This window comes from Ostrea edulis, chromosome 4, assembly GCF_947568905.1.
Source record: "Ostrea edulis chromosome 4, xbOstEdul1.1, whole genome shotgun sequence".
NCBI lineage: Eukaryota > Metazoa > Mollusca > Bivalvia > Ostreida > Ostreidae > Ostrea > Ostrea edulis.
In genome coordinates, this window is record NC_079167.1 from 33,961,996 (window position 1) to 33,983,970 (window position 21,975).

General features: G+C 36.3%; 1 protein-coding gene across 2 annotated transcripts in view; it reads left to right on the forward strand.

Annotated features, from left to right (window-relative positions):
• The first annotated feature begins 5,487 nt into the window (after positions 1 to 5,487).
• Positions 5,488 to 21,975, forward strand: part of LOC125672350 (uncharacterized) — a 37,294-nt gene continuing 20,806 nt past the window's right edge. Inside the window, exons 1-10 of one of the 2 annotated variants that reach the window (XM_048908595.2) lie at positions 5,488 to 5,819; positions 6,035 to 6,094; positions 14,258 to 14,617; positions 14,712 to 15,355; positions 15,561 to 15,717; positions 15,807 to 16,601; positions 16,689 to 16,867; positions 16,969 to 17,143; positions 17,753 to 17,847; positions 18,150 to 18,192. In XM_048908595.2, the coding sequence (XP_048764552.2) occupies positions 6,037 to 6,094; positions 14,258 to 14,617; positions 14,712 to 15,355; positions 15,561 to 15,717; positions 15,807 to 16,601; positions 16,689 to 16,867; positions 16,969 to 17,143; positions 17,753 to 17,847; positions 18,150 to 18,192 (2,506 nt within the window). In that variant the 5' untranslated portion in view covers positions 5,488 to 5,819; positions 6,035 to 6,036. Of the gene's footprint in view, positions 5,820 to 6,034; positions 6,095 to 13,502; positions 13,588 to 14,257; positions 14,618 to 14,711; positions 15,356 to 15,560; positions 15,718 to 15,806; positions 16,602 to 16,688; positions 16,868 to 16,968; positions 17,144 to 17,752; positions 17,848 to 18,149; positions 18,193 to 21,975 lie in introns of those variants that run through there. The other variant, XM_056162450.1, reaches the window with a different exon arrangement.

The window sequence follows — 21,975 nt, forward strand, 5'->3', positions numbered from 1 at the left end:
TATTTTACTTACTGGTTTTGATGGCGAATTCAAGAACAGTGTTACTAGTGTGTGGCAGAGGGATGTAATACGGATTTACGAAAGATCTCTTCGCAAAAATAAGATTCTTACAAGAAAAAATAAATATATCAAAACAAACAATACCTAACATGTTCTTTTGACTGATATTCAACATCTTTTCAGGTTCCAAATACATGGAGGAGGGTTAAGTAGTAACATACGACTCATTATACCTCAATATATATATATATTTTGCGCACTTTTTGAAATTCAAAGGGGTAGGGAGTAGTAGCGTATAATTTATTTTCCCTCAGAATTTCCCCCAAACCCCGATTATTTGAATCTTGGAGAGAACACTCGGATTCACTTCATAACTTCGAAATTTATCACATTCGTACCATTCACATCTACCGCCATAAAAAGTCGGGGGTGGGGATGGGAGTGTCACGAAATATATCTTTATTTCATTTTGTATACATAAATAATACAAAAATAATGGTTGTTAAAAGGGGTACCATTTCCTCCCCCTCCCCGATTCTACGTGCATGCCTATGAAGTACCAATATTTCCATTATCGGATTTGTGATGCTTATGTCGCCGTTCATTCCATTGGTTCCCAATATCTGTAAGGATAAATAATGACGTAATAACTTTCAATAGCTGGTATGTCTTGATTTTTTACCACAGTTTTATTGATGATTTCCAACAATTCAATCATTTCTTTTTAGCGATCGGTGATTGACTTTCCAGAGCTTGAGATTAAAAAAAAATGTATGTATAGTACACCAACATTTTTAGAGAGGATTTCCGAATTCATATCAATTGCAAGCTTACATAGACTTTGTATGATACTTTTACGGGAAAGGGGACAGGAAACACTTATTTATAACAAAAATCAATTTGATGCTTGTATTTAATTAATATCCATTTTAATAAGCTATACACTTGTGTATTTACATTAACAATGATAAACCGGAAATGACTATGCCTAAAAATGTGATGTAACAAGTGACTAAATGCAGAATAAACACGGATATGGAAGAACTCGAAAATCCTAAAATTGTTCTCAGGTCCGTCCATCTGTCAAATTTTCTTCTTCAAACTCCTCTTTTGTTTTTAAAAGAAGTAACAAATTAATCGTTTACCCCGGGGCACTTGTCCATCAGAATTCTCAATGCATCTGGGCATATGTAGGAAGAATATATGTAGCTCAGTGGCAGAACGTTTGCTTCGTAATCGGGAGGTGAGTTCGATCCCCGCTCGTCATGGCCGCGTCAAACATACCGGTAGGTAGTGATTGCTCCTTCGCCAAACGCTCGCCATTGATATGTGTAGCAGGAATATATATGGTTTTATGGTAAGAATTTCAACTGTTTTAAATATGAAATAAGGTTTGGGATTACCCCAATGCACTTGCTTAATAGAATAATCAATGCATATGGGCATATGCAGGAAGAATATAAATAGGTCAGAGGTAGAACATTCGCTTCGTAATCGGGAGGTCGTGAGTTCGATCTATGTCATGGCCGCGTCAAACATTGGTAATGATTGTTCCTTCGCCAAACGGTCTACATTGAGAAGTGAAAATCACGGGTCTTTCGGATATGATTTTGAAAACGGAGGCCTGTGTCGCGGCTGGCACGTTAAAGAACCCTCACTGCTATGGCCCTGAACATTAATCGAAAACCTCAGAGACTTCTTGCGTACGAAGATTTTGTGACACAGGACCGCCATGTAATGTCACTATCCAAATGACAATATTAAATGTTACTCCACCACAAAGGATCTAATAACTAGCGTGTCTGCGCTTTAGAGTTCTACAGGGTGTACCTCACTGTCAGGACCGGCAACTCCTGTCAAGAAATGTCAGAGAGGATTTTTAAATGGTATCTTTTTTGTTGAAAACAACCCCACCCACCCACACACATCACTACAAAATCACTATAAAAGGTACATACATTATCTCTACATAAAATAACAAAGTACAATATATGACGAGAAATTAAATAGCGAAGCTAAACAGGGGGTTACATATTTTTTACCCCTAAACACAGTAAAAACATATTGGTCTTCTGAGAACAGGAGTATAAAAATATTGGATGATGTTTGGTTTTCGGCTACGAACGGGGTATCGTTTCTCCTGTACACTAGTTGTAGTTTTTGTGTGTATACACAGTTGTTTGGTTCTCATTGGTGCAACATCGGATTGATGCGATGATACCTGTCTCCCGATCGCCACTATCCACGTAAGTACCACTTGAATTACTCGACTGAGTTCATTTATTTGGCGTCATCATTGGAACTTGTGATTCAACTATCTGATCTGCATGTCTCCTCCATAAGTCATAGGGTCGACTTGTACACGACATAACACTGGTTCATTTCTTCGCGCGATAGTTCCAGGAATCCATTTGTCCTTTTCTGAATACATGTAAAATGATTTACAATAATATTACTTTTATCAAAATCTTGTAAAACGGAGAATAGTCTTAGAGTATGTGGCCCATCCATTTTGAAATATTCGGAATTTTAGCTTAGTGGGAATAAACAAAGAATTATATCATGTGCCATTCAAAAAATTTAATATCAAAGTCAGATCACAGGGGCTCGGTTGTCAGATATTGAAGTTCTGTATTATTTGTTCCCGAATAATAAATTGAAGTTTTGCATGATTTATGTCCGAATAATAGATTATATAAATAAAATTCACCACCAAACTCCGCTTTTTTCGAGGTTTTAAAAAAGGTGTATCATGTGTACATTAAAAAAAAGTAAAGGGACGACACTCGCCATCTTGGATTTCGGGGGGGGGGGGCTCGATTCACGGCTCATTTTTAACAATTTCTACTCTCTGCCTACCGGTTTCTGGCGAGATCTATGTTGGAAAAATATCCAACGACTTCTCCCTATCGTCTGCTTATGTCTACATGCCGTATTAAAGATCCAGTGACCCGAAACATCCTCGATACCTGCCCCTACTTATCGAAAGCAACGGAAGTTTGCATCGAGTGACGCGACGCCTACCGGAGATCTCCATGTAAACTTGTCCCTTCGATTCCTTGTAAATAATCGAATCTTGCATGTACAGTACTCAGATACTTTATTCTAAGTATTCTTGTTTACTTCCTCAATTTCACTACCGAAATCAACACGATTTATTGCATGACAGGGGCTTGTTCCACGTAACAGCTAATTTAAGAACATACGTATTATGCTCCTTAAAAATGATGATTTGAATAAGTATGTAGACATATGTTTTTATCTAGCCGGTGTTGTTTAGTTTTAATGCTATAGTTTGTCTCTATCTTTATTACATTAAAGTGACTTTTGTTTCTATATGTAAATATTCTATCGTCCTCATGAAGGGATGGGTAGATTTCGACAATTCCATCTGCGGGTCATTTTTAGTTATATATGTATACGCTTGGTTCGCTTGGTATCATATGTGTATTTGGCCCCCTGAATTATTAAAAAATTAAATGCATGTTGAATCAAACTTCTACATTGCAAAATACTGACGGAGATACACTTGTCTCAAAAATAAAACGAAACTTTGATAACGTGTCACATTTCTACTACATTGACATAGTCAAAATACGTACGGAACACAAATTTCCGGAAAAATTCATAAAATTTAACCACTTTTGAAGATATTTGAATAGGTCCGCATAATATCACCACTTTAAAATTTTCACACATGAAACATCTATGTGTAAGCATTTCACATACAAAAAATTACGACGGTGATATTGTGCGGACCATGCATACTTATTATTTTAACGTTCGTATTTTCATTTTACAGCATGCAAGTAGGCCTATACGTCATTTTTATGGATGTTGTTATATACATGTATGTGTTGTTACTTAAGTTTACCTATATTTTGTTTACAAAAGAAAATACTCGCCTAACACCACATCAAATGATAAAATTACTAACATCAATGTGATGGGGCAATGTACTTTCCGTGTCCTGTAACTAAGCGACATGGTACCCTGGTCAGGAATACTTTGACATCAATTACATGTACTTTTAATCAGTAGAAATTGCATTATATGAAACATTTTGCCGAATACAAAATGCTACTATTTCCTATTAATCTATATAGCTAAATGCGTGGCAGAGCAACGATGACAGCTGGGTCGTGCCCAGTTGAGCAGCACCTTTGCAAAACCTAATCTAAATGTGTGAAATACATTGTCCCTGAGAATGTTTGCTGTCAAAACACGGGTGATACACAAAATGAGATATAAGGACGTGCACCAGTTCAGTAGTTTGTATATATAAGTATAGAATACAGGTGGAAAAAAATCGGAAGTAAAAGCGCCTTCATTAAAATATAATATGTAATAAACAATGTAATTTACTGATTTTCCCTTTCAAATCGGAACTTCCTATTTCTTTGTTAGTGTTAATTACAAATAATTGTTTCTAGACAAGTAAATGTTAGTGTCCTCGGTTTACTCGGCAACTACTGCTTACTTTCCAGACTACTTAGAAAGAAATTGTGATAATTTGTCGCCCTCTCTGGACAGACATGTAGCTCTTCTTCTGTCTTAAAATTAAAAGCTTTATGTTCTCCTTCAAATATACATATCTTTCCTCGAGTCCTAAAAATAGCTTCTTTAATAAAACGAATAAAGCTTTCGGAAAGTATCGTACCTTTTCATTACATTTAATGTACAATCCCGATAGTTTCCGAAGCTACACTATAAACAATTTTCACGATAAACGGAAAACCTGATACACGCAAAACACGATACACGATAGACCTGATAAACGCAAAACACGATAGAAAACGGAAAACCTGAGAAACGCAAAACACGATACGATAGGATACACACACGATAGAACACGGTAGGAATATAAAGAATAACGTTGCGGGTACTGTACGGCACGCTATATAACAACGAGACGGTCCCAGAATCGGCCTAAAAAGGTGCAGTCCTCGGTATGTAACAATTGGTTGCAAAGCGTTGCACGAATGACGACGCTATGTACCACAAATATTGTTACACTGTACATACCTCTGCCATTTCTGCCACTGTACATATATGTAACATACCCTCTCGTTATTACATACCGTGCCGTATCAGTGCACTTTTATTTTTGCCAAAATAATAATAAGACACAGCCTTCTTGTTCATGACGTCGCATAACGTAACGTCAAAATGGCAAAACATTATCGTAAACTATACTGTATTTACCTATGTATCATATGAAAATAAAGCTTCTTACGGACATATGATAGTCATTTTATAAAAACATATACCTTATTAAAGAACTTTGAGAGGTATCTTTTAATTTGAACACGGGACCGAATTTGGTCCCAAACGCACTGGGTCCCTTTTTTCTGAATTCAGTATATCACTTAGTATATCATTATTGTTAACAATGTGGATTAGGCCTATCGATATTTGTTATTCTTTCGTAGTGTAATCAGCTGTGTATATAAAGCACTTAAAATAGACGATAGATTATATAGGTTCACTCAGTCTAGACTCGTTTTCAGATAAGACGTGTTTTTTTTACGTTCTCCATGTAACATTTAGTGAAGCTCTTTTATCTCAGCCGTTGTAGTTTAGTTTTAGCGCTGGTTTGCATTTGCTTTTATTTTGAATGCATTTAGTTTTCACTTCTATGTAAATATTCCACCGTCCTGAAGAAGAGGCAGGTCGTCCCAAAAATTTGACAATCATTGGACATTTTGGTGCTTTATATATACAATGTATATGTATGCATATGCTACCTGCAGATTACATGCAGGAGTAGAGAATCATTAAATAGAAATCGCCGCCATTGGGGAATCAGTGTGGCTGAAGTAAGTCCTCTATGTATTTTCAATATATGTGTGGTGTTTTAAGCTACTACGTCGTTATACGTTGTTCACAACACTTTATGTTCTCGGAGCTTTTGTAAACTGTTTTGATGTAAAAGTTCAAATGTCATTGATGTAAAGTAAAACAGACATATATTTTAAACATCTCTGATGCAGCGTAGAACCCTATGTCAAGACATTCTATGTTTAATTTTCAGTTATGTTTAAAAAAAAATTTTTCAAGAAGAAACCCAAGCCAAAAGTGCAGCATGATAAAGGTAGGTAACTGTAGAATGTCTGACTTTTTTCTGGTTGGTGTCATTTAGATCTAAGTAAATAAAGAAATCGGGTCACAATCGATATAGTGCATACCCTGAGACAGGTATTTCCAAAGGAGTGACACTTGCTAGATTTTAGGGAACGAAATTGTCCAATGCAGGTCTCATGTGTTCTAACAAATTGAGACGTGTCTCTTTAATCATATATATATAATTTTAATTCCTAACAAACTGCGTTAACCTAGATTGTGAAGTAGTTTAAGTAGTGCGTAATCTGTGCGGAAACCTTGCAGAAACCTAGGGTAGCGACTAGTTTCAGTAGTCCGGAGACAGTGCAGAAACCTTAGGTTTCCGCAAGTTTCTGCTGCGTAAACCACCTTGAATCGGGGACGGCCTAAGTTTACGCACTCCGTAAATCCTTGCAAACTTGAAGTTTTCAAACTGAAACCTTGCGTAAACCATTTGATTTCTTAAGTTTCCGCATAGTTTCCGCACAGTTTCCGAACCATGGAACCCATAGTTTTCATGCAGTGTAATGTACATGCACTTCTATTAGGCTTTCCACACAGGGGCTAAGCCCGTTTTGGGCCCGTACTCTGTAATACCATAAAAATATTTATGTTGTATATTAGTATCTCACAAGTGGTCATCTCTAAAGCTTACAGAATGTACAAACTGACTATCCAGAACGACTGTTGAGGGTGATCGGTGTGGGAAATAACATATTTTGGGTACATTTTTGGTTCTGTATAAAATAATTTCATTCTGGAAAAAGGGGATATGTACATGAGATCTATACAAGCTACCAACACTTCAGGTGTATGTAGTTGTACATAAGATCCATACAAGCTATCCACACTTCAGGTGCCTGTGCGTTTTAAAATCTTGATGATGCTCCATATTTGGTAATGATAACACAGACAGGTGGTACTAAAAACCGAATCGAACTAGTTTGCAACAAAGATGCATTCATTGTATGATGAAAGTAATGTATATATATATATATATATATATATATATATATATATATATGAGAGAGAAAAAAGATTCGGTGAATGTAAATATAATATTATACATGAATCTCCAATGTGATTGCTACAATTTCTAGCAAGTCTCGACCGGTGCACATCGACAGTAATTATTGAGAATGAGAAGCATATAAAATCGCGTTTTATAGCTTATTGCACAAAAGTACAACAAAAGCATCGTACGTAAATCTGTAAAACATTCTAAAAGTTCTGGATGATTTAGATGAATATGGATAGAGAAAAAAGCTAGCATATTTGTATGTAATATATAATGTCAACACGAAATAAACGCAGATAAATCATTTACAATTATTGGTTGATAGAGTAAGCAAAGGGCATACAATCTGTAAATACAAAATACAGATGCATAATTAATGCACATTTGCTTACGGCATGTACGCCACGAAAACGCTTCAAACGCCGACTTTTAGTCAGGCCTACTGTAACAGACTTGAGATTAGCTGCATAGCTCTCTGGAAAAATATTGGGGCAGACCAATTTCCCAAGAGAGCTACAAATCTGCAACAGTTCTAACCAAAAATATTAGTCTCTTTATTCTGACAAACCCAAGAAGCAAAATGATAGAGTCCATAGCAAATACAATGTCACTCCATTATACAAACTGTGACACTCACAACCAACACAATGTCACTCCATGATACAGACTGTGACAGTCACAACAAACACAATGTCACTCCATGATACAGACTATGACACTCACAACAAACACAATGTCACTCCATTATACAGACTGTGACACTCACAACCAACACAATGTCACTCCATGATACAGACTGTGACAGTCACAACAAACACAATGTCACTCCATGATACAGACTATGACACTCACAACAAACACAATGTCACTCCATTATACAGACTGTGACACTCACAACCAACACAATGTCACTCCATTATACAGACTATGACACTTACAACAAACACAATGTCACCTTATTATAAAGACTGTGACACTGAAAACAAACACAATGTCCCACCATGATACATACTCTGACACTCGCAACAAATACAATGTCACTCCATTATACAGACTGTGACACCCACAACAAACACAATGTCACTCCATTATACAGACAGTGACACCCACAACAAACACAATGTCACTCCATTATACAGACTGACACTCACTACAAACACAATGTCACTCCATTATACAGACTGTGACACCCACAACAAATACAATGTCACTCCATTATACAGACTGACACTCACAACAAACACAATGTCACTCCATTATACAGATTGTGACACTCACAACAAACACAATGTCACTCCATTATACAGACTGTGACACCCACAACCAACACAATGTCACTCCATTATACAGACTGTTATAGACACAGCAAGCACAATGTCACTCCATTATACAGACTGTGACACTCACAAAAACACAATGTCACCCCATTATACAGACTGTGACACTCACAACAAACACAATGTCACTCTATTATACAGACTGTGACACCAACAACAAACACAAAGTCATTTCATTATACAGACTGTTATAGACACAGCAAACACAATGTCACTCCATTATACAGACTGTGACAGTCACAACAAACACAATGTCACTCCAATATACAGACTGTGACACTCACAACAAACACAATGTCACTCTATTATACAAAGTGTGACACCCACAACCAACACAATGTCCCTCCATTATATAGACTGTGAAACCCACAACCAACACAATGTCATTCCATTATACAGACTGTGACACCAACAACAAACACAATGTCATCCCATTATACAGACTGCGACACTCAAAGCAAACACAATGTCATTCCATTATACAGACTGTGACACTCAAAGCAAACAGAATGTCACTCTATTATACATACTGTGACACTCACAACAAACACAATGTCACTCCATTATACAGACTGTGACACTCACAACACACTCGATGTCACTCCATTATACAGACTGTGACACTCACTACAAACACAATGTCACTCCATTATACAGACTGTGACACCCACAACAAACACAATGTCACTCCATTATACAGACTGTGACACTCACAGCAAACACAATGTCATTCCATTATACAGACTGTGACACTCACAACAAACACAATGTCACTCTATTATACAGACTGTGACACTCACAACAAACACAATGTCACTCCAATATACAGACTGTGACACCCACAACAAACACAATGTCACTCCATTATACAGAGTGTAACACATTCTGCTCAGCTTCTTATAGGGAGTATATTAGAATAGAATATTTTCCCTGCATTGAATGTCTATTTTATATGATTTACTTGTGAGAGGTTTTGCAGTGTATAGAAATCAGGAATCTGATCATGTATGTACATATACAGCTGTGTGGATATACATATATTACATGCGCAACACAAAACATACAATTGATAACACACTTACTCATGTCTGCTACACATCCTTGGGCATATGCCGCCGACAAGAGATCTCCAGGTGTCTCGATCCTGGGCCTTCTACACAATAAGTCTCCAGATGTAATCCATTTTCTTGTCGGCATCGAGGTCTCGGCGATAACACACTTACTCATGTCTGCTACACATCCTTGGTCATATGGCGCCGACAAGAGATCTCCAGGTGTCTCGATCCTGGGCCTTCTACACAATAAGTCTCCAAATGTATTCCATTTTCTTGTCGGCATCGAGGTCTCGGCGACACATGTTTCTTGGTCGGCCTCTGTTTCCCTTGTTTTTGAGATTCCAGATCAGCACTTGTCTTGTGATGTTTGACACTGGCTTACGAAGTGTGTGACCAATCCAACTCTCATATTCGTCAAAGAGCTGCCGAAGGTTTTTGTTGCTGATAATTTTCGGCCATCGGATTCGGAGCATCCTTCGCAGACAAGACTTTATAAAAGTCTGTATCTTCTTGACTGTTGCCACGTTATCCTCCAAGTTTCAGCCCTGTAAAGAACTGACTTGACGTTTGAGTTGAATAGCCTGATCTTGGTCTACAGAGTCAGCTCTTTAGAATTCCATGTTCTTCAGTTTTAGGAATGCTGCTCTGGTTCTTCCTATTCTGATTCTCACATCAGCACCTGTTCCGACCAGCTTGTGGACGACATTTCCTAAGTATGTGAAAAACTCCACCTCGTCTAGTGTCTCATGTTACAGTGTGATTGGTTTGCTGCTGACAGTGTTGACCTTGAGGATCTAGGTCTTCCCATTGTTGATGTTTAAGCCTATTTGCGCCGAGGTGGATGTTACGTTGTTGGACTTTTCTGCATTTGTTGTCGGGTATAGGAAGGTAGTGCCAGGTCATCTGCGAGGTCGAGATCATCACGTTGCTTGAAAGGTGTCCACTGGATTCTCGTTGTTTTGACTGTCAACGTTTTCATTATCCAGTCCATAGCGAGAAGGAAGAGAAATGGGGTAGCAAGCACCCTTGACGAACTCCAGTATTCACCTGGAAGGCCTCTCATCCCGTAATAAGATATCTTGATGATGTTAACTATCTTGCCTGGTACCCCACAATGCTGGGGTAGGTTCCATAAGGTTTTCCTGTCCAGACTGTCGAAGGCCTTCTCATAGCCTACAATGTTGATTTAGAGTGACGAATTCCATTCCATGGACTGCTCAACAATGATGCAAAGGGTGTCTATCTGATCTGTGGAAGATCTGTCTTTACGAAGGCTTGCTTGCTGGTCCCCTGGATTATCCTGTTGAACACTTTCCTGGTACGAACAGTAGCGCAATCTCTTGGTAGTTAGTGCAGTTTCTGAGGTCTCCCTTCTTAGGTATTTTAATAAGGTACCCCTCCTTCCAGTCTATTGGTATCTGCTCCCCCTCCCAGATCTTTTCAAACAATGGGAAAATGATCTCTACAGTGGTGTCTAGGTCCGCTTTTAATGCTTCTGCTGGACTACTGTCTGAGCCTGCTGCTTTGCCGTGTTTTATTGCCTTACATATTTTCTGTCTGGTGGATGTGCTTTTGTCTGTGGGGAGATGCTCCTCTGCTCGTGGTATGTTTGCGGATTGGGTTGTGCTGGTCTATTCAGTAGCTCTTCCAAATGTTCTTTCCATGTAAAGCCTTCACTGAAACTTCGTTCGTACATTGCTTCCCCAAGACTGTTTTTGGCTCTACTTCGCTGTTCAGTAACGCTTGACCATTGTACCTCTAGGGTAGGAATGCAATTAAATCTTATCTGAGTGAAGTATGCTACATGTACGTCAGAGAAATTTTTATATGGATGCCAATTGGAGGATATGTACACCATTTTTGAAATTGAAAACTTCCAAACTTAAATCTTGGTAGAAAGCAATGTAAAGAAATTCAAAATCCCAGCTGGACTCGAACCCGCGATCTACAGTTCAGCAGTCGACGTGATAACCGACTGAGCTACTCAGCTAGGCGTTGATTTTTGAAATGAATAGACAAATATTGCTGATATTTATATTTTCATCCATGTTTTAAAAGGAAATCAGGCATTATGACGATGTAGGGTACCTCGTAAATCTTTTCTTATATACATGGATTCTAACAGACAGAAAATATATCGTGGTAGACCGAGCAGCAAGTGAGAACAACATCGTGTAAAGATCGATATTTGGCCAATGTCGTGAGAACCTATCAACTTCAGAGTACTATGTACTGTTGTTGACTTGAAAAAAACAACCCAACAATAGGTTAATGAATTTCAAAATCGCCAGGGGCCCCTCAACCCATTGTGTAAAATATTATGAATTTGGAAGATTGCATAGATGGCATAGATCATAAAACGACAACAAAGCAACCATTGTATTTAATTTAAAGATGTGCTGAAATATTGCATGTAAGTTGGAACCTTGTCTATCTTGCAAATGGTTGTAATTCGGAGAATGGTAGATTTCTGGGTTTTTTTGGTTAATGGTTGTGATTTCTGGTGTTTTTGTTTTTGGTAAATGGTTGTGATTCGAAAAATGGTAGATTTCTGTTTTTTTGGTTAATGGTTGTGATGCGGAGAATGGTAGATTTCTGTTTTTTGGTTAATGGTTGTGATTCGGAGAATGGTAGATTTCTGTTTTTTGGTCAATGGTTGTGAATCGGAGAATGGTAGATTTCTGGGGTTTTTTTTTGGTTAATGGTTGTGATTCGGAGAATGGTAGATTTCTGTTTTTTTGGTTAATGGTTGTGATTCGGAGAATGGTAGATTTCTGCTTTTTGGTTAATGGTTGTGATCCGGAGAATGGTATATGTCTGTTGATTGGGACAGGTATAAGTTTCAACTACAAGATTAACCCGTACATAATTGAATGATCCCTGGTTGTGTTGCGATATTAGGACAGGAAGTCAAGTACAGGAAAACACGGTTACAGCGAACATGCTTACACAGAAGTAGCGATAGTGGCATTTTATATTTACCAAAAGTTCGAACTGAAGATTATAAACGGTCTTTTAAGGTATCCTCCACAATTTTATGGAATCAGTTGCCCGAGTCTGTCAGAAGTTGTGGTTCTATTACATCTTTTAAATCAGAATATTTACAGCATTATTACTCAAATAATTGATATATAGATATGATGTATATGTTTATTTCCCCCCAGTGATATCGTGTGTATATTTTATGTATATATTTTATATTATGTTATCTATTTTTCTATTCTCTCATTTATCTGTCTGTGAATATGTTTTATACAGGACCACAATGTAAACTAGTCATTTATACTAATTGTGCTATCCTGTCTAAATAAAGAATTTGTTTATTATTATTATTATGTTGATGTATATAATGAATTCTTGCTTACATCAAAAAGATTTTCATACCCTGAAGTTTTAAAACGCATTAAACTCATTGGATATAACCGGGAGGTCGTGAGTTCGAACCCCACATGTGTCTTGGCCCTGTCAAGCATAGGTTGTGATTGCCTTTTCACCAAACGCTCGTCATTTAGAAAGGAGAATCACAGGTCTGTCGGATATGACGTTAAAACGGAGGTCGCGAGTCGCGGTAGGTGTTGACACGTTAAAGAACCCTTACTGCTACGCCCGTAAGCGCTAAGCATAGGTCTAAATTTGTGCTACTTCACCTACAACTGGTAACGTCTCAATATGAGTAAAATAATTTCGATGGGATATAAAACGAATTACTTTTACAGCGAATAAAAATTATTTTTCACCAGCAGTTTCTTTATTGAAATCCCATTGCATCGGTTCAGTTGACTAGGGATCTATTTCAAATAGTGATTTGGATTGGTCAGATGAATTCACGTATCCCAATGTGAGAATCCTGACAAGGTAGACAAAGTTTCTCAACATAAGGTTTGATTTCTCAACGAATTCCGAGAGAAGCAGTGGAAAATTTGGATTGGCAATGACAGTTCTCTTGCCTTCAACTAACAGTCCTGATTGAAACTTTCTTCTGCAATGGGTTTCTGTGTCTCTGTCCTTCTTAAAGAAAACGGAGGGAACCTCAAATGAACATGACACAGACTCCTCACAGAACAGGCATTGAGAGGTAGCGTTAATCATTTACTAGGAGATCGTACAAGATTTGACTCATCTGTTACTTGGGTTCATTCTAGGTCTTTGATGCAAGACGTTACACTGTGACTGGTGACTGAATATTCACTCAGATAATAAATCCGTAAATATTTTGTAAATCCATGTGTACGTTGTATCATAACCAAACAGATAAAAGGAAACGTATCAGAAAACACATGTGAATCCAAAATATACTAGTGTGTAAATACCAGACAGCTAGTTATGTGCACACATATCCCAGACACCACCAAACATTATTGTTATTAAAGTGGTGACGAAACGATTTGAGTTAAAAAGTTGAAACTTCATCTGACATCGAGTAACAACCTTATGTTCATGCGCATGTTGTGGTCAGAAAATATTTTATTTGTTTAACTATGTGACTTTGGGAGTTAATGTACACATTACCATATTGGATTAACATTAACGATATTTATTGGAGAATGAAAATAAGTATTTGTAATGGTTAACTATCACGGAGAGTTTTGTCTGTGAATGCTGAGGAAGTTAAATCGACATATTTCTAATAACTAGTACCTCATGTAACCTTTTTTCGTTGTAATAGTAAGACTAACGCAGGTTGGTGCATTGCTACAGTATCCACCTATAATTGCTTTTAACTGATATGTTTATTGACTCAGCAGAAAGTCCAACTACCGGCAACGTAAACTACGACGTTATAGATCCAAAATCCAACTTTGGGCCATCAAGATATACGCCTCTCTTACCTGATACTCCAATCCCTAAACCACTGCCAAAGAATGCAGGGAAGATATTCAGCAAGAATGCCATTGTGAATCTTCCTTTACAACATGTGGCTTCCAACAGACGGATGGAAGATTTCGACGATGACGAGTATGGGTACACAATTGGAAGCGGCATCTATAAACTCAAAAAGAAGGACACCACGTGGGAAGAAGCATTTGTGGATGCTCATGAGTTTTTACCGTACAAGAAATACAGCCACAGTTCCATGCTTTCCAAGTTTTTCTTCTCCCCTCGAGGTAGGTTTATATATTAGTCCAAGCTTCAAAACATCTTTCATGGACATGGACGGACAGCAAATTTCATTACTTTTTCATACTTGAAATCTTACAGAAAACTACGAAACACTGTCTATTGACAAGATATGTCTCGAAATGACCAGTGCATCCACAGAAGTTCAGCAAGACTTGTTAAAATACATCACAGCTTGTATTCTACCAGATCTGAAACAAAACATCAGAATTGTAGACATCTTCAATCTGCTCTCGTGCAAAAACAAATCTGTTCGAAATCTTTGCATTAACGAACTGACAGAGATTATAATGGATGCAGATCAGGGAAAATTTTCCAAAGATGAAATGATGATGTTGTACGAGACAGGCACTATTCAGTTATTCACAGTTATCTCAGAGACAAAGAAAACATTCTCCATATTCCATCCTCTCATCCAGCTCGGGATTATGTTCAACTGCTTTATATACCTACGGGCCATTGAAGCAGTCGAGGATTGGATTCCACGCATTCAGAATGTTGCGTCAGCTATCCAATCTAAGAGGAAGCGTGTTATGGAAAGGAATGACCCCGACGTTATTCTTTTCGCTAAGATGGCGAAATGCATTTTTGATTTAGAAGATGTGGACTTGGATGAGAGTTTGTTGATGGGAGAAGATGTGAACGATTTCCTTCCCTCTTTTAACAGAGAAGACAGTGATATATGTATCGAGGGATTTGCTGCTCTTTATCACACAGGAAATCTGGTAGACCATGTTATACTATTTTTAGTTTCAATTGATTACTTTTAATGTCTAGATATGTCAAGAATGTCTTGTAATTTATGAATACAACCACAAAGTGCAAAACATGGTTAAATGCAAAATCGTTTATTCTTGAAGACTTTTTAGATACACATATATATTCTAATGTTTTAACGTTGTATCTTACCCTATTCTTTTTTGTATAAAGGTACTGAGACAGCAGTCAAAATTCAATTCCGGTGTTCAGAAAATCACAGACTTGTCTTCATTCATGGATAGTTGTAATGACAAGGGAATGGTGAAATGGTACCATCGTTTGCTTGACTTATTCTTAGTTCATATATTACAACAGGAACACTCTGATGGTAAGTTTACATCTACATCAAACCTATTAATGTTTACAATTAGACTTGTTTTAGCGGGTCCTTGCATTTTGAACACTTTTTTATTGTAGTAAAACTGGAGATACTTGAAAAGGGTGAAGATAAATTGTTTTTGATGCTGAATCGTGATTGCCATTTTTCTGAGAGTTTTAGTACCTCCCATTGCCTGTTGTTTCACCACAATGAAAGAATACAATACAAATACAGGGAAATCGCCAAACGAAGAGGTATAGTCAATTCAAAGACTGTCACGGTGGATCACATACAGACGGTTTTAAACAAGTGCGGACTGGTGTTTGACACGTCTTCTTCAGTTTCACATCTAAACATTGGTTTTGAACGCAAACAATGCACATTTTGTAATGTGGATGCATCTATCACTTGCATATTCGAAGTTGAACCTGATGAGTCAAAGGATGTGAATATGTATGATAATACCTCTACAGCTTTCGGCACAAGGAAAAGTTCATTGAGAAAAGAAAGATTGGAAAATGAAATGGAAGTGTTGAAAGAAATTGAGTCCAAAGATATGCATAGAAATGTGGCCAGACTTCTGGCGTTCAATCAGTCCTTACCAAAGTTTTACATCAAAGAGAGATTACCTGGAGACAATCTACAAAGACGCCTCCTGGAGGTTAGAGACAAAGGGAAGGTAGTCCCAATCGCAGATCTCATTGGAATTATCGTACAGGCTGTACAGGCAATTATATACGTACATAGCTCTGGCTGCCTCGTCAGGGACATCACCACAGCGTCCTTTGGTTGCACAGTGACAGAAAATGGATATTCCCTCAAGCTGAAAAATTTTGAAATGGCGGCCAAGCCGTCAGATTTCCCTAGTGGTGGAATAGTGAGCGGCTTAATTGGTAGGAGTTGGTAATAGTTTTGCATATTTTATTCATCAATATACTTAAGATTTGATCCAATATATACATGATACTACTATTTCCAAGATCTGGATTTTAACGGAGTCTGCACTCGATGGGCAGCCCCAGAGAGCTTGCTAGAAGGGCGTTATAGTATCTACAGTGACGTTTGGTCCGTCAACATTTTAGCAGACGAAATCCTCAACTACGCTGCGTGGCCGTATTCGGACATAAGTGATGCGGACATTGACGACATGATTATCAATGTAAGAACTTTTATGTGGATTAAATAACATGTACAAAACTTTAGAAAATGATGATTTGATAGTAATTTAATGATGTTCTCTAAAACGTAACTTTGTTTTAGATTGTCTTTACTCACCTTAAACCTCAAGGATTCAATCGACCGAGGCGAGTCCAGGGTCTTATTTTGGAGGGACTTGCCAGCGAACCTGATCAGAGACTAAAACTGGAGGCGTTGCGGGAAAGGCTTTTAGAGATATTGGATAACGTCAGCGGGGGAGAAAGTTACAGTACATACGGTATGTTGTACAGTCTCCGTACAAGCTGAGGTATTTCTAGGCATCAGGCAATCACATCATTGTAAAATATCATGTCTTATAGTGCTTCAATAAAAACCTCTATGATATTTTTGGTATAAGTGTAAGCTAACATAATGAATTCCCACTAATCAGCAACGAAATCAAGTATAAGCACTTAGAACCTTAAAGTTGTGATCACTTTTGATTAAGACGCTAGCTCTGCAATCAGAAGGTCGAGGGTTCTACTCTCAATTCTGGCGCTGCATCAAACCTAATATGTTTAACGCTAAAGTAGCTAGAATCAGGAGTGGGCGTCACGTGTCTACCGGATGTGACTTTTAAAGCAAAGGTTCTGTATCAAGGTAGACGATACAACATTCACTATCCATCTATCTATCTATCTATCATCCACGAAAGGTGAAGATAGGGAATACAAAACAGAGAGTTGGGTATACCAGAGGTGGGATCAGGTGCCTAGGAGGAGTAAGCATCCCCTGTCGACCGGTCACTATCTATCTTTTCATATTTTGTTTCTCAAAGAATCTATCGATTGAATATCATTCCCCCCCCCCCCCCCTGTATTAACCGTAAATTGTTTTATATTGTCAGACACTTATTCTGGTGTGGAGGGAACACATGCAAAGGTATACGATATACCTCCCCTTACAGAACGACAAATTAAAGTCAACTCTGTATTTGAAAGGGTAAGTCCTAGCCTTGTCCCAAGCGTGTTATACTGGGTATTGACTGATATATACAGTGACATTTTCACTGTGGTACAATAAATACTAATATCGCCCGTTTAGGGTTACCCAGAGCCTTCCTTCTACTTTAGAATTATGTGTGAATTTTTATTGACCTACTTTTACTTTAGATCCAAATAAAAAGTGGCTAACATTAAATGGGGGCGAAACTTCTGTATTCAGCACAGTGATGGAGTCTGTACAAATTGTGCATTGTTTAACATCACGGGATGTAGGTAAAATAATTGATTTCTCTTTGACAGGGAATCCCACCGTCAATTCAAAGATACAGAGAGCTTGATGAAGGTAAGAATAAACGTTCTACAAAAAGTTCATATCGAGGGACATATAAATCAGAGACCCTGGTTTCATGAGCAGCTCTCTAAGGGACTCATAAAGGTGACTCTTTGAACTTTTAGATAAGTATCGGCCCCTCATCAAAGGAATGACCAGGATCTGTTTGTCTTCTATGGCACTTTTATGTAATGAGACATACCGACTAACAGTCCTTAATTTAGAAACTTTAAAGTAGGTAATGATCTCGATGGTTTGCCTAATGAATTTTACCAAATTTTCTGGAATGAAATTGGACCATATTTTTATGATGCTCTAAAAGAGATTTTTAACAATGAAACAATGACACATACTCAAAGATTATCAGTAATATCATTGGTTTTTAAAAAGGGAGCAAAGAATCAACTAAAAATTATAGACCGATAAGTTTGACAAATACTGACTATAAAATACTGACTATAAAATAATTGCCATTATTTTTGCTAAACGACTGCAAAAAGTTTTATCAGGTATGAAAACCAAACTGCTTATATTAAAGGACGTTATATTGGAGAGAATGCAAGACTCCTACTAGACATATTTGAATATTGTGAAACTGAAAATTTGGAAGGAATATTCCTATTATTAGATTTTGGAAAAGCATTCGATTCTGTGGAATGGAATTTTCTTTTTAAAGTGTTGAATAAATTCAATATAGGAAATAATTTTATAAAATGGACTAAAATTCTATATACAGAACCAATCTTTAAAATGAAAAATAATGGATGGCTTTCTAAAATATGCTCGATGACAAGGGCGATTAGATCAGCCCTCCTTTTTCTTTTTGTAGCAGAAATCTTAGCAATTAGAATAAAAAAACAATAACAGCATTAACGGTGTTTTGATAAATAATTCTGAAATAAAGAGTATACAGCACGCAGACGATTTAACAGTTGCGGTAAATAATGAAATATCTATGAAAAATGCCCTAAATGAAATAAATAAATTCTGTGAAAGTGCTGGCTTTAAAATTAATATCAACAAAACTGAATGTATTTTGCTTGGAAGATTGAAAAATCAGTTTGAAGAACTTTCTGGTATTAGAGTTACAAGTAAAGCGGTCAAGTGTCTAGGCATTTTTTTTTAGGTCACGATAAAGAAGAATGTTACAATAAAAATTGGATGAGAATATATAATGAAATGGAAAAACTGTTTGAATCCTGGAAAAGAAGAAAATTAACACTTTTTGGCAAAGCATGCATTATAAATACACTTGCCATTTCAAAATTAACATTATGTATCGTCAATTCTATGTCTTCCTGATAAAGATTTTATGAAAAAAGTACAACGATTAATCTTTAATTTCATTTGGGATAAAAAAGAAAGAATCAAAAGAAACACTTTGGTTGGAGATGTAACAAGAGGTGGTCTTTCAATAGTAGATGTAGAATGCAAATTAAAAGCATTAAAAGCAGCATGGATACCGAGATTATTAAATTCAAAGGGAGTCTTACTTGAAATTTTAAATAATTATTGTAGAAAACTTAACTTTGATATATACTATATGTTAAAATGTTCAACTACTGATGTGAGGAATTTAAACAAAACTAAATTACCACTATTTTATAAAGAAATGCTGTGTTGCTTTAATGAATGAAAAAGCGATTTTAACTTTGATAAAAGATTACCTGATGATATTTTACAACAACCATTATGAAATAACACAAATCTGAAATATAAAGGAAAACCCATTTTCTTCGATAATTGGGCGAGATCTGGTATCTTATATGTTAGTGATTTATTTGATGATGGAATTTTTAAACCGCTAGAACATTATTCAAACATTAATGACAAATCTAACTGGCTATGTGAATACAAAATTATTATGACAATCACGAGAAAAATTCGAGGACTAAACGATTTTTCAAATTCAAGCTGTGTAAATAAACAAAATGTCACTAATTTTAACTTCCTTCTTGGATTTACCAATATACTTAAAACATCAAGTAATCTTTTTTATAAAAATTTAGTTGAAAAAAAGTTTTGCAAACCCAATTTTCAGGCATTACTGTCTGAAGAATTCAGAATATTCGGTGATTCTAATTGGATAAACATTTATAAATGTAAAATTAAAGATTTGAAAGACAAACAAATAGCGGAATTCAGTTATAAGTTATTGAATAACATATTATGTAATAATGCATATATTAGCAAATGGAAAAAAGATGTAAAGAATTAATGTACACATTGTAAGCAAGTTGAGACTACAAAACATCTGATTTACGAGTGTGATAATGTTTTAATTATATGGAACACTGTTAGCAGTTATCTATTCTTCAAAGTTCAATGGAAACACATTGTTGTTGGGTTTTTTCTAGAACAAAATGATAAAACCAAATCCTTAAATTTACTTATTACTTATATAGCCTGCAGAATATACAAACATAAAATGTTATGTAGATTAGATTCTTTAAGTGAAACGACTTTTAATATGTATAATCATGTTAAAAAATCATTATGTTTCTATACATCAGTATTGAAGTATATAAATGCAAAAGAACATCTTTGTAAATTAATGTAACTTGACTGCTGTGAAGAGACCAGTATAAACTATCCTTAAATATTTATCATTATAACTATACGGTCAACTTAGGACTACATTGTTCATATATTATTCCTTAAGTAATTTCTATGTTATTCTACTGTTGATATATCTACATCAACGTTGTATATGATATTTTTATGATTTCGAAAAATATTTGATATTATGTATTTTCATATAAATTATATATATGCCTTATATAAAATAATATTATAATAAAATACATTCAATCCAATGGGCCCCTGGCACCATTGGTGAGAATTAAGAGGGAGTATCCGAGGATATTTTATCCCAAATAGTATGTATACTTTTTAATAAATGATGAAAATTCAAAAAAAGAAAAGAAAAGAAAAAGTAGGTAATGGTCGAAATGAAAGATTCCTACATATTCTTCAATGAAAAATGTTTATTGCTTTTATGTGATCATGCAAGTCTATCCGTTAGCACATTTTTCATCCTGATATTTTCGCTTCGTAGGTGGACAATGACCATTGGGTGAATTTGATTAAAGCGACACACTAGTTCTTGTAACAATAGAGTTGAATTTGCGCATGCTCATTTATTGAACTCCATATATCAAAAGTAAAGCATCTCATGTTCTGTAACGTTTGTTTACATTATGGAGGATAGGGACATGATTTACAGCTATTGTCAATGAACTTACAGCAACTTACAGCAACTGGTTATTTTTATTATTTAATATCTTCTAATTGTCATATACTCGTTCACAATAGCAATCTGGAAGATACGGAATCACAACAGTCTGTTCAGTCGCAAATGATGTGTAGTTTCCATTGCATTCCTGTTCGGTTATAAAACTATAACAAAAAGTTTTAAAATATGTGTCAACATCGTATTTTGTACCGTGTTTTATCGATGTCGTTCATTTTTGATACAAACTATAAGCATGAACAATCTTCATACTACGTCTCTTCTCTTTTAAAACCCTTTCATTTCTGATTATAAGATCAGTAATAAAAACAACATAACACACTAAATGGACTATCAACGATACGTATCAGCTTTAATGTTGTAGCAATAGAACATACTATAATTACCTAACATGTAGATACAAGTTAGTACTAGTATATAATGTAAACGTGTCAAAGTATGACATTATCAATGAGAGGTGAAGATAACGAACAGTGATCAATCTCATAACTCCTATAAGCAATACAAAATAGAGAGTTGGACAAACACGGACCCCTGAATAT